A 14797-nucleotide genomic window follows, 5' to 3' on the forward strand; every position below is an offset into this window, starting at 1 on the left:
ACTTTTTTTTAGTTTACTGTGAAGTAGGTTGTGGTCTACCTTGTCAAATGCCTTGCTGAATTTGCAGTTGACCAACTAGCTCTGTCTTGTGAAACAAATTATACAAGCTCAAAAGCCAAGTAATTTGCAAGGCATGGGGGAAAGAGCTGGAAGAAGATATGGGGGATACATGCAGAATTCCCATACTAATGAGCACTTGTTTTGGACAGTGGTACAATCATTATTCATCCCAAACCTGTGAGGAAGAAAGGATTGGAACCAGACAGAAACAGAAGTTGATTCCCATGCCTGATGCTTATGAAGGATTCCCATGCCTGATACTTATGAAGAATTGCAGCCAGAATAGGAATCCTGAAATCAGGCCAAAGGAATTGGATACGTTATGGCCTATGCACCAAGTAAACTGATTAAATGGTAGGATGCACTATTAGAAGGCCTAAAAGACCAGATTGTGATAGTTCTTCCTAGCGACAATGATTTGATGGCACATCAGTTATGACCTACTCCAACTATCAGTCATCACCTACTCCATTATGAAGGGTCAGAGCTGGCAAAGGCAATGAGGAAGTTGTCTTAAGCAGAAATGGAGGGAGAATCAAATTCCAGTTCCTTAAATCTCATGTTCATTGGAATAAGATTTATTTAGAAGGAATTTTTAAAACCCTTCTCTTTGTTATTGCTTGGATCAACTTGGTGGTTTTTTTCTCATATTATTAAGTTTTTATTAACTGCTCCACAGTTTTACTCATATACAGCTATGTATCTTGATTTCCCATCAAATTGCTTCCATCCCTTATATTGACTTAATTTTTTTCAGTAAAAATGTTTTTCCTTACACCAGAGTAATTGTACATGTGTGAAATTAAGAAAAACCTACCTTTGGACCTAAAGGTCCGTGGTCTCCCTCAGCTCCCTGTAATAGAAAGTGTCATTTTTATTGCCAAAACTTAATTCTGTTGGGTAATGAAATGTCTGTTAGCAAACAACCAAACTCAGAGAACACCCAAAAATCTGCAATTCGACCCTGTTTGTGCTAAAATTAAACAACATTTATATTTTATTTTTCTGGTTATTAACACATCAGGTACTTTCCATTCCACTGTCATATAACAGAACTCATGAAGAGAACTTTTCCTGCCCTTTGGATCATAATTTGTCCAGAACTTAGATTCTCCCCCTACTGTTCTGTCCTCTAGGAAGATCTGAAGACATGATTGCGCCATCATACTTGTGGGCCAAGAAATAGTGATGATCTTTTCTATGAATGTACTACATAGAATGTATTCACCTGCTGATTGTGATTATGTGTATGCTGAACTGAGATTTATAATATGGTTGTATGTTTGCTATTTTTATTTTTATTTTAAATATTGTTTTTAATTGTTGTAATCAGCTCAGATTCACATTTATGAGATGAGTAGCTATACAAATGAAATGAATAAATTCTTAAATTGAATGAATAAATTGTCCTGATGTGGCATTTAGTGGCCTTACAATGCTAAATTATTGTGGAATGGGAGGAATGGGCAAAATAATGGAATGTTCTAAAAGATAATGTAATGCTTTAGAATCCTCCATATCTGAATATTTATTGATAGCCTTGCCTTTACTAGTGAGATATTTAGCACCTATAAGTTGTATTGGAACTTATCTGTTCTTGAAATAGAAAAGAAACAGAAATTGGTGAATATAAAAAGGACACTGGTTAATTAGCAATCCTACAATCTGCAAGAAATGGCTTTGGATTTATGGCATTCAAATTGTCTTGTTTTCTCTCTCTCTCCAAATGGAGATAGGACCAAGTGTTAAGAAATCCTGTTTTCTTTCTTCTAATCTTTCTGAGCAAAAAAAATTGGATTCTTTAGGGTTTCCTGAACTAAGTATTTTCTGCCTATTGAACTGAATTTGTTATAGCATTCTCTTGTCTATTTGTCTAGAATTTCTATGGAACAATCCTTATCTGCTTTTCCTTCCAGTGAATGAGAACATGATTTTGATATGCCAAAAGAACAGTAAACAAAAATCCAGACTTTCCCAATCTACAGTAGCAGAACAGATGTGCTGAAAACTATTTTGACAGAGCTGCATTAAAAATGAAATGTCCCGAGGAAGACTCCATATGTCTCCATATGTTGTAGCAGAAAAAAAAAGTTTGTGATTCAATGGTAATTAATAGAGTTCAACAAAGAATTTTATTTTCTCCAGCTGCTAAAAAAAGCCACAAAGAAAAAAGTGAATATTAGTTTAAAATATATTTGATGGTGAGCATTCCAACATGTTTATAGACACATTCACTTTCTGGTTGCTAACAATGTGTAAATAATAAGTAGAAAAATAAGTTTCTCCTTCAGTGATCCTGAGGTTATGTTTTCTTCTAGTCTATCCTGGAATTTTTGCATCCTTTTCTTTAATAAGGGAAAAACAACAATAGTTGTGAGATCTGTGAGAATAATTATCTGTGGCAAGCAACCAAGATCTTTTTTCTTTCATGTCCTCATGATCTTTATTTCATCAGACAGATTAAAGCTGTTCCAATATATATAAATATTACAGTATTTCCTTCTTTAGTCTGATTTATTCCAAATATAATCCCAAAGCATACAGAATCTTTTAAATTCCTCAGCCATTACTTTCAAGGAAACCTGCTGACTACAGTAACTAGGAACAGATGAAACATTAGAGCAGTGTTTCTTAACCTTGGCTACTTTAAGATGCATAGACTGTCACTTGACAGTTCCCAGAATTCCCCAGCCAGCCATTCTGGGAGTTGAAGTTGACACATCTTAAAGTTGCAAAATTGAGAAATGCTGCATTAGACAGCATGGGCAGCCAATTCCATGAGGATATAATTTTCTGTCACATCCAGGATAAGTAGGTAGTGAAGATAAAGGGCCTCACCTTATTTCCTGAGGATCCTCCTGAGCCATCTGAACCTTTCAATCCTCTTTCTCCCTAAATAGAGCATTAGTTTTTGTTAATTGATATGTAACAAATATGTAACATTTCCATTTTTGTGCTATTCATTTTTATTAGGTCAGATATAAAAAGGTATATGGGAGGGACAACTTAGCACATGCATTTATGAAACTCATAAAAAGCAATATCAGAGAAACCTAACTGTTATGCCAATCTGTAAGTACTATTATTATCAAACATTAGCATAATATTGTATTATAATAAGTTTAATCTTCTAAATCGTTTAATAGTTCCCTCCTGATGAAACATTGTTTCTTCTTTGACTTGCATTTTATTGTTGTCGCCTGGAATAAGGCTGCCCCCCCCAATAGAAATCATAATTTTATGTTTAATAAGTAAACTATTAGTAACATGCCTCTCAGTTTCAGCATGATTTGACTATTTTCTCCCTAGCTGTTATCACTAGGCTGCAGCTAACCTCAATAGAAGATCCCCCCTCTTTTTTCCCCCTTCTAAGGCTAAAAGCATCATAGGAATGAAGGAAATTTGAAGGTCATCAAGATTCAAATCTTACTAAAATGTGGGCACCAGGTTTCTTTTTATGGTGTTAATGTGTCATGGTAGGATTTAAAGATCTCTCTCTATCCCCAGTCCGCATCCTAGTCCAACAGGTTGTCAAGTGCCTGAATTCTTTCTTTTGTCATAAATTTTATCTAGAGTTATGCAAGGCTTTCACAAGAGATGCTTTGCATCATGTAAAAGCCACAGTTAAGCCTTTCTCTTCATTAAAGCAGCTATATCTTTCCCACAGCTACTTCAAATGCTGCTTCCTATAATCTTTGCATGTAAAGGAAAGCAACAGTTTTAACAATTCAGAAAGTATCTTTATTCCCCTATCTTTGGAAAGCTTTGCACAAAATTACTAGGCAAATTCGGTTTGGTTTTTTGGAGATGTATTTAATTTCTTTTTAATTTTTGGAGTGTGTGTTTTTTAATGTTGTACGCCACCCCGAGTCCTTTGGGAGAAGGGCGGCATATAAATCCAATAAAAACAAAAACAAAACAAACAAACAAACAAACAAATGTTGTGCCTTAAACCATTCTACTTTGAAAACACAAGTTATGTATGGTGATTACATTCCTCAATATCTTCTGATAAGAGAGTCCTGATTTGAATATGAATATGTAACAATTACCATATTTCCTGACAGTCCTTTGAAGCCTTTTGCTCCTCTTATGTTATTGTCTTGTCCAGGTTCACCCTGTAATATAAATGCGATAGCCATTTGATTAGAGAAATACTTCTGAGATTATCAAATTTGAACAATCAGTATATCCATTCATAAATTTTATCACGTAATAGGTAATCTAGTCATATTAATCTAGACAGTAGGGATTATGTGGGGCCAGAAGGTTAACAACAGAGGTGGGTTGCCACCGGTTCGCATGGTTCGGGCGAACCAGTAGTGGTTGTCAGCCTCTATTTTCCTTGCTTGCTATCGGCTGCCGTAGAAACAGGGAGGGAGGGGACTTGAGATATTTGGAAATGGGAATTACTGATGCTGGAGGAGTTATGAAGAAGGGAGTATTGTTCTCACCATCTTCTGTGCATGCTGGTGGCCTGGATTTGGATTTGGTCAAGGCCAACCATCTCGCATACCAACTTGATGAGACTTTTTGAAGATGCACCCCACACGATACCTTAGGAAGTTGCAGATTGGATATTGGGTTGGGAAATTGGGGGGAGGGTGCTGGGTAAATGTATGATATGTACATGTTTGTGCCCTTTTGGATCAGATCTTGCTTTCCTTTTCGCTGCTTTCAATTCATATCTAGTAAAAGTACTTTATCTCTATTCAAATGATGTTGAGGTTTTTCTTTCTTGGATATTGAAGGAGGCATACCTGACATTAAGCAAGATCTCACTTCGCACCCATCCTGGAGTTAAAAGCTTTTGTAGGGGGAACACCCAAATGTCTAACCCCTGCAGTGAGCAGGAGAAGACGATGGCAAGGGTCGCAACCAGCCGACAATCAGAGGCTGACTGGAAGGCAGCTGAAAGAGAGGATCTCATGATGACCCATGCTTTACACCTTCTTCAGAAGGCTTGGGAACAATGCTGCTTCCATGTAAATCTCGTTGAAAGTGGATTAGCTGAGCAGGCGGAGGAGGGAGAAGACCTGGCTAGCCCTGAAACATCCCTGGGAATGGCTACCGGAACTGGGCAAGAGGGAGGGGCCCCAGCCACAGCAGCAGCAGTTCAAGCTCCCCCAAGAAGGGGGTTAACCCCCCCAAAGGCACCAAATTCCAAAGATTTCTTCTCTTGGAGTGAAGTATGGAAGAGATCCCAAAGAACTGGGGGCGGGGTAGTGTAAATTTGGGATTACATGCAAGAGTATGGTGATGATTTTCCATTGGAAGTTGCCAAAGTGAGAAGTGTTACTATGGTTTTGGAAGGCAAAGCGGCTGCCTGGATAGTAGCTTTGCATAATGATGATTCCCCCCTGCTGAGGGATTACAATGTGTTCATGACAGCCCTGAGGAAACACTTTGATGACCCCCTCCCAAATTGAAAGACCAGAAGCAGGATGAAAACCTTAACCCGGTGGGGGGAGGTCTGTTGTAGCTAGGGTGATGCCGTGAAACTGCCCTGGAAGGCGTGGAAGGTGCTGATGACCTTCCTCCAGGCCAGGAGGAGAAGGAACCCTCCTTTTCTTCAGGAGAAAGTGAAACTGACTCAATGATGGCCACTTAGTAAGTCCCTGGTCAGGCCCCATTACCATCCCAATAGAGTTAAAAGTATCCATGACTGGAGCCCAGGGGAAGATTCTGGCCCCTCTGGATGCACCCGATGTGTAATCAGTCCGGAGGTGGTAGATTTAAGGAGGTGGTAGATTTAATGGATTTAAGACAGAACTATGAAAGTACCCATTGCCTTTTGCCAGTTGGATGGGTCTGTTGCTGGGGGGGCATTTTGTAACAGAACTGGTGGAGATGTGGATGGGGACCACCAAGAATCCCTGAGTTTCATTGTGGCACCTGGGATGGAAAAGCCCCTCATACTGGGATTACCTTGGCTGCGGAAATGGAACCCTCACATGAACTGGTGGAAAGGGTGGCTATGCATCCGTTTGGCTAAGCCAACAGAGGGGGAGGGAAAGACTTCCTACTGAGCCAGAGCTGTAATGGACTTAGCAGTTGTCACGCATGAGAAAATTGTGGGGGAGGAAAGAATTCTGAAAGAATATTGGGACCTCAAAGAAGTGTTCAGCGAAAGGGCTTCCGACAAGCTTCCCCCCCTCCATGCCACTAATTGCAGCATAGAGATCCTCCCAAGGGAGAAACTCCCTAAACCACACTTATTCGATGACCCCATGCAAACTGAAAGAATTATGCAATTTCATTCATAAAAACTTAAAGAGGGGGTTCACCCAACCAAGTAGGCCACAGGTAGTTGCACTGGTCTTATTCTGAGAGAGAAAAGATGGCTCTCTGCACTTATGTGTGAACTATAAAAATTTGAATGCCATTTGGCACCAGGAGCCAGGGAAAAGTGGATTTGGAAGTGCCATCTGATTTGATGAAAAGACTGAGGGAAAGCCTCGCATCTGATGAATGGTTCAAGCTACACTCTGATGAGTGCACCATGCAGGATGACCTTGCATGGGTTGGAGCCAAACTATATGTTCCTGCTAGTCTAAAAAGTGTTGTCCTTCAAGAGCCCCATGACTCAAAATTGGTGGGGCAATTTGGGTTCGTAAAGACAATTCTGGTAGCCTGTGTTGAAAAAAGACATAGAATTCTACATTGCTAGTTGTACTGTATGTGCAGCTGCAAAGAGACCACCAGGGAAACCTCAAGGATTGCTTCAAAGTGTCACCTGACCTGGTGCTCCATGGAAGGAGATATCGATGGATTTTATTGTCGAGTTGCCAGAAAGCCAGGGAAATACTGTGATCTGGGTGATCACCAATTTGTTCTCCAAGCAAGTGCATTTTGTACCCTGTTCAAAGATTCCATTGGCAAAAACACTGGCTAAACTATTTATTTTACACGTGTATAGGTTACATGGAGTTCCTGAATGCATTATTTCAGATAGGGGGTCCAATTCACCTCCCTCTTCTGGAAAGAGTTCAGAGTCTAAGCTCTGTCCACCATCTGCAAACTAATTGGGCCTGTGAGAGGGCTAACTCGGTTCTAGAGCAGTATCTTAGGTGCTATGTAAATTATCATCAGGATAATTGGGCTGACCTCTTGCCCCATGCAGAGGTGGCATACAACAATTCAGTACATAGCAGTACTGGAATGACCCCTTTTAAGGTAGTGTTCAGCCAAGAGTTTGTTCCCATTCCTGAACTGCTTCAGGAAAAAAACACAAATCTTATCTTTGTTCAAGTGGAGTAATCAGCTTCAAAGTCTCTGGCCTATGACTCACAAAGCCTTAGACACAGCTCATAAGGCACACAAAAGACAAGCTAAAATGATAAAAAGCTAAAATAAAAAAAGGTCAAAACCAAAAGAATACCAGATTAGGGGTATTCTTGTCCACTAAGTTTCTTCAGACTACCGAGAAATTGAAGACACTTGGTCCTAAATATGTGGGACCTTTCCCTGTTGTTAAAATTGTAAATTCTGTGTCAGTACAATTGGATTTGCTAAAAACCCTTAGGCAAATCCATCCTCTGTTTCATGTGAACTTATTGAAACCGGAACATACATCTTTAATGCGCTCATCTAAACCCCCGCCCCCTGTTCTTCTCCTTATTGAAGGAGAACAACATTTTGAGGTTAAAGAAATCCTGGATTCTAGGAAACAAAGGGGGCGAATTCAATATTTGGTAGCCTGGAAACATTTCCCTCCATCCCATGCTGAGTGGGTGAATAAGTCTGATGTTAGAGCTCCCACACTCTTCAGAAAATTCCATTCTAAGTAATAAACCCTATGTGTGATATATATAATTGGTTATTGTTGTTGTCTATTTTGTTGTCTATTTTATCTTCTTCTCCAGGGTTGATGTCCTTTCTGAAGGAGGGCCGAATGTCAGCCTCTACTTTCCTTGCTTCCTATCAGCTGCCATAGAAACGGGGAGGGAGGGGACTTGAGATATTTGGAAGTGGGAATTACTGGTGCTGGAGGAATTATGAAGAAGGTAGTTTTGTTCTCACCATCTTCTGTGCATGCTGATGGCCTGGATTTGGACTTGGTCAAAGCCAACCATCTCACATACCAACTTGATGAGGCTTTTTGAAGCTGCACCCCACATGACACCTTAGGGAGTTTCAGATTGGACATTGGGTTGAGGAATTGGGGGGAAGGTGCTGGGTAAAAATTTGATATGTACATGTTCACGCCCTTCTGGCTCAGATCTTGCTTTCCTTTTCGCTGTTTTCAATTCATATCTAGTAAAAGTACTTTATCTCTATTCAAATGATGTTGAGGCTTTTCTTTCTTGGATATTGAAGGAGGCATGCTTGACAGTGATATTTTGGCCTTGGTTGCAGAACTGGCAGTGATGCAGGCTGGCCACGTCCCTGAACTGGCTCCTTGGTCACCGCTGCCATTGAATTCATGTTTTTAGTTATTTTTTCATGTTCTGTGCATGCACAGAACAATTTACAGTCAACTGTGCATGGATGTGCAGCAAACCAGTGTGTGATGAGAACTGACAGCAACACCAACAGCAACCCATCCCTTAACAAAAATGATATATGCCTTGCAGATACACCTTTGAAGCCCTGTTCCTCTGTATGGGTGTGGGATTGAGAAATAAAATATGATAAAAATAAGCACACATGTCTTTTTCTATGCACATCTTATTTGAAGTTTCAATTACACAATAATAAAACAATGCAGGTCTGAAAAAATTATTGAATCTCCTTGGCTGATCTTAGATATGGAGAAACAACTCTTTTGCAGCTAATGCCTATTTATTCATTGATGGTAAATGAGGGCCTTAAGAGATATCCAGGGTTAGTAATCATTCCATTTGTCCTTTTTTCATATTTGAGACTTCAAGGAGAGGATTTTTATCTTTGCAGATATAGTAACTGTTACATACTAGCTTCAACTATAGTGGTTTCCACCAAGTTCCTCTGTTCCGGCGAGAACAGAGATTTAATCTCATTGGTCGAAGGGTCTGACAGCTCCCTATAAAAGGGCTCCTGTCAGACTCAACCTTCGCTGGATTTTTCTCACTTGTTGCATTTAATAAAGAGCTGTTGTTAACGTTAACCTTTGTGTGCCGATCCATTACCCAATCTAACACTGGCGACAAAGGTGGGATTGGAAGGCAACTAGGCGAAACAAAAAGAGTGTAGCAATCCAGCAAGTACATCCAGCCCGGAGCTCAGCATGGTTTCGAGCAGCCATTTTTGAGCGGCAAACTCAAAATTCCCTCAGGACACAAAATGGCCATGCATGCCCCACTGACTCTGTATGACCCAGTCACCAAGCACTGGGACTCATATATGCTATGGTTCGACTACTTCCTCGCGGCCAACGACCTCATGAGCCTTTCTGAAGGCTGCAAGAAGAACACGTTCCTCTCCCCCAGTTGTTTTTGTTAGGTATAATTGCAGACTGTACAGTTATAGAGACTAATTTGATTTTGAACTTAATGATGGCAGCAAGATTGTTGGTAGCGCAGTTCTGGAAGAGGGAAGAATTGCCTACTATTCAAGAATGGATGCTAAAAGTAGTAAATCTAGCAGAGATGGCCAAAATCACAGCATATTTGAAGGACCATTCAGATGAGAAATATAAATTGGAATGGAGAAGATGGATTGGCTATATTCAAAATAAATATTGGACTAAAAAATTTCAATTAGCTTATGAGTGAGGGCACAAGGAATGTTACAATTTACCTAAAGTTAGCTTAACAAAAGGGGAATTAAAGCACAAGAGGAGGTAGGATGTTAAAATCAGTTAGCTTATGTTAGCGTATGATTGTTAAATGTTTATACCCTGTATTTTGCTCTGGGAGGTTGGGGGGAGGGAGGGTTGGAGGGGGGTAGGGTCGGGGTTGGAGGGAGGGGGAAGGGGTAATATTTGTAAAATTTATTAAAACTTTTAATAAAAAAAAGAACATGGCTTGCTGTTTCTGTGACGCTACCTGCCAGCGCTGCGAGCGAAAAGGGCACATCGCCAAGGTGTGAAGAAGTGAGCACCCTATGACAACCTGGCAGCCAAGAAGCTAAGCTAACCACCAGCAGAGGCCCAACCAAGGGGCATGGCAGAAGCCACCACGGCGCTCAGAGTGCGATGCCAGAGTCACCTACCAAACCTCAATCGGCCAAGTCCACACGCTGAAGGTCAGTCTTCATCGAGGGCTCTCCATGCGAGATGGAGATCGACACAGGGTCATCACTGACCATCATGCCATGGTCTATGCTCAAGCAGGCTGTCCCTAGCCTGAAGAAGCAGCACCAACACGCCCCTGACCTCTGCCTTCACGATTACCAGGAGAACCAAGTTCCCATCGTGGGCCAGGGCACCTTCCAAATGCAATTCAAGAAGTACAGCGGCCAACTCCCAGTGATGGTGGTCAGTGGTGACCTGCAGAGCCTCCTGGGGCTTGACTGGTTCAAATCCCTGGGCCTAGAAGTGACCGGTATCAATGCCTTGAAAGACGAAAGTGCTGAAGTGATTTTTAAGTGAGTTCGAGGACGTCTTCGGCACCGGTCTGGGTAAGTATGTGGGGACTCCAATATCCTTTAATTTGGACCCCAACATAGCCCCCATAAGACTAAAGCCAGGAGAGTACCTTTCACTCTCCGCCCCAAAATAGATCTGGAAATTGACAAGCTCGTAGGCCAGGTAATCCTAGAGCTGGTTGATCATGCACGTTGGGAGACCCCTATAGTGACACCTGTCAAATCTGATGGGTCTGTCCGCATCTGCGCAGACTACAAATGCACAATCAATAAAGTGTTACAACAAGCTTACCCTGTACCAATTGTACAGCACCTATTACATTCATTAGGCCCTGGCAAAGTATTCGCTAAATTAGACATGGCACAGGCATAGCAACAATTGCCTGTAGATGGTGCTAGGACGGAGGCCCAAACCATTGTGACACACAGGGGTGCATTCAAATGTCACTGCCTGCAATTTGGTGTTAGTATCGCCCCTGAACTGTTCCAAAGCATCATGGAATGGCTTTTGCAGAGGATTCCAGGAGTCGTCCCCTATTTTGATGACATCTTGGTATCGGCTGCAAATGAGGCACAATTATTCAAACCTGTACCAACTGTTTTGGCTCGAATTAGAGACAAAGGCCTCCGTCTCAAGAAAGAAAAATGCCAAATTAACATGCCAAGGGTTGAATTCCTAGAGTACCTAATCGACGGCTCTGGGATTCACCCAACCCTGAAAAAAATTAAAGCAATCCAGGATGCCCCTACACCTCACAATCAAACTGAGCTACAGGTGTTCCTTGGGCTCCTTAATTTCTACAGCATCTTTCTTAAACAGAAAGTGTTGCTGACCCTTACACTGTCTCCTGGCTGAGAACGCAAAGTGGTCCTGGGGCAGAGCTGAAGCCACCGCATTTGCCATGGTAAAAAGACTTCTCTCAGCGGACACCTTCCTGGTGCAGTACAGCCAGACCCTGCAACTGGTGTTGACCTGTGACGCTTCACCGTTTGGCGTCGGAGCTGTCCTCAGCCACCACATGCCCAATGGAACTGAGGCTCCAATAGCCTTTTACTCTAGGACAGTGGTTCTCAACCTTCCCAATGCCACAACCCTTTAATACAGTTCCTCATGTTGTGGTGACCCCCAACCATAAAATTGGTGTCTCGGTTTCTAAGACCATTGAAAATATGTGTTTTCCGATGGTCTTAGGCAACCCCTGTGAAAGGGTCATTTGACCCCCAAAGGGGTCCCGACCCACAGGTTGAGAACCACTGCTCTAGGACCTTGTGCACTGACAAGCGGAACTACAGCCAGCTGGACCATGAGGCTTTGGCTGCAGTGGCCGGAGTAAAATTTAATTTAATAAATAATAAAATAATAATAAAATGGTTCCATGAGTACCTATACAGCCATGATTTCAAACTCATTATGGACCACAAACAGCTACTGGGCTTACTGGCTGGGGACTGACCTACTCCTATGTCATTATCAACGCCGATGACCAGATGGACCATCTTCCTTGCTGCCTACTCCTACCGTCTCATCCACTGACCAGGCTCCACTTTGGGGCATGCCGATGCCTTGAGCCACTGCCTGCTGCCAGAACTTCTTGCTGACCCTACCCCGAGATGCCAGTCCTTCTCATTGACTGCCTAGAGACTAGTCCTGTCTTGTCCAGTGACGTTGCCCATCACTCTGCAAAGGACTCCACCATCAGACATATTTTGAACTGGGTGTGGTGGGGTGGCCCAAGGGGCCTGTTGGGTCTGAATTCAAAATGTACCATTGTAAACATGATGAATTATCTGTTGTAAATGGCTGTTTACTGTGGGTGGATCAGATCGTTGTTCTACTCAAACTGTGCTTTGCACTATTAGAGGCTTTACACGTAGGGCATCCTGGAATTGTCAGGATGAAATCTTTGGCTAGGAATTACGTGTGGGGGCCTAACATGGACAGGGAGATCGAAGAATGGGTGGCTACCTGCACACCGTACCAGGAGTCCAGACCAGCTCCCCCAGAGGCACCCGCTAAGGAGTGGGAGCGACCTCAAGCACCATGGTCTAGGGTGCACATTGATTTTGCTGGCCCAGTTCATGGCTAGACACTCCTTGTAGTTGTGGACGCCTACTTGAAATGGCTAGAGGTAGTCCTGATGACCTCCACTATGGCAGAAGTGGTCATCAATAGACTTTTCTTCACACACGGCCTGCCTGATGTCTTGGTCTCTGACAGTGGGCCCCAATTCACGGCCATGCAATTTGAGACTTTCTTAGCAGCACAGGGAATCAGACATGCCCTGGTCACGCCATTCCAACTGGCCTCCAATGGTCAGGTGGAGAAAATGGTGAGATCTGCAAAAGAGGCCCTCTCTAGGATGGGCCTGGGAGATTGGCAAACACGGGTTGACCATTATCTGCTAATCCAACATATCACACCCAGTGCCAGTACAGAGAGAAGCCCGTCTGAGCTTCTCATGGGTTGCCGGCTAAAGTCCCACTGCGCAGGTCAGGCAGAGCTATCTAAAAGCCCACCTACCTGCGTGACTACGTGACCAGTAGGATCACTCCATGTAAGAGTGGAGAGGTGTTACATACTAGCTTCAACTATAGTGGTTTCCATCAAGGTCCTCTGTTCCGGCAGAAACAGAAGTTTAATCTCATTGGTCGAAGTGTCTGACAGCTCCCTATAAAAGGGCTGCTGTCAGACTCAACCTTCGCTGGATTGTTGTCACTTGTTGCATTTAATAAAGAGCTGTTGTTACCGTTAGCCTGTGTGTGCCTATCCATTACCCGATCTAACAGTAACCCTATTAAATCAGTATTGCTCAACCTTGATCATTTTAATATGGTATTTTTCAACTTGAAGAATTCCCCACTCAGCATGTAGGTGAAGAATTCTTTGTGTTGGAAGTCCACACATTTTATAACGGCTAAAGTTGAGAAGCACTACATTAAATAATTAAGATAATTCTTTCACTTAGTTCTTGCAGTACATTTTTCAGAATCATGTTGCTAGTTTTTGACAATTAGGTACTACAGGCTTTGGGGTTCACACCCCAAAAAACTCTAGGAATCACTTGTAAAACTTCCAACACATATATCACATCTCTAGTTTAGATAATTTATTTCTTCACTAGTGTATGATATTCGCTTATATTTTCATTTTAGATTCCCACGTCATATAGCCTGGTAAACATTGAACAAAATATACCACCCTGAAGTGTCTGCATTAGAAGCAAAAGCATAAAAATGGTAAGTGTGTGTGTGAAAAATATGGAGGATATTAATTATGGAATCACAGTTGCCATCCTGATTTTTTTTCTACTGCTGCAGATACCATTGCTTATTACATTCATGGATGCTAAGATTTTCTAGTTATAAGTAATTATTCTATAGTCAAACAGAAAATATCCTTCATTTTTATTTCTCTTGAACATACAAACATGCATACACATAATATAATGTAATGCAATATAATGTATTACAAGTATTATTTTTGAAAATAAACTTACATGATCTCCTTGGAAACCTTTTGGTCCCAGGTCACCAGGAGGGCCTTTGGGTCCTGTATTGCCCTAAAGATATATGATACTAGTGTAAAAACATTCTGCTTAGATTTATTTGTTTCAAAATTAATGTTAGACTGAATTGCAATTGCATTAAATTGAGAAACATTTCACTTTGATGATCTTTTAATAATAACCCCGTGCTATAACATGACTTACATACTGGTTGTAAGTAAATTCAATCTCACCCATTGAAGCTTACACCTCTAAAAGTATTTTTACAACTTAAAATGTAATAAAAAAAATACATGTAAATTCTACATAGGGAATATTGCTAATGGAAAAGTGCTATATATCAATTCTGCTTTTTCTTGCACTTTTCATGTTTATCTTTATGTTTATTGGCACTTCCGAGAACCCTCCTGCCTCCGCCGGTTGCCCAGCTGGCACCGCCCCACGTGCGCACCTCCTCCTCCTCCCTCCTCTTCCTCTTCACTCCCCAAAAGCTCTTCTCTTTACCGGAACTTAGCGGGAGCCATGTAAAAGGGATGGGACAAAATATATATTATTATTATATACTATTATTTCATAAAGAGAGGTGAGGCTCTGCCTCCCCTGCCTCTCCTGACCGCACGTCCCTGCTTAACTCTTCCTCTATATAGTTCTTTGCAATTCAGTTTTCACTATCTCTACATGACAGCAGTACTCCAAAAGACTTCTTTCAAATTGCTCACTCA

At 41.7% G+C, this 14797-nt stretch overlaps 1 protein-coding gene across 1 annotated transcript in view; it reads right to left on the minus strand.

Moving 5' to 3' along the window:
- The window catches only part of LOC309381661 (collagen alpha-6(VI) chain-like), an 81775-nt gene that overhangs the window by 27675 nt on the left and 39303 nt on the right, over positions 1–14797 (minus strand). The window contains exons 18-21 of the mRNA XM_081932890.1: positions 14067–14129; positions 4113–4178; positions 2899–2952; positions 878–913 (exon numbers count right to left, since the gene is read on the minus strand). Of these exons, the coding sequence (XP_081789016.1) occupies positions 878–913; positions 2899–2952; positions 4113–4178; positions 14067–14129 (219 nt within the window). The remainder of the gene's footprint in view (positions 1–877; positions 914–2898; positions 2953–4112; positions 4179–14066; positions 14130–14797) is intronic.

This window comes from Natrix helvetica, assembly GCF_964273705.1.
Source record: "Natrix helvetica genome assembly, chromosome: Z".
Taxonomy (NCBI): domain Eukaryota; kingdom Metazoa; phylum Chordata; class Lepidosauria; order Squamata; family Natricidae; genus Natrix; species Natrix helvetica.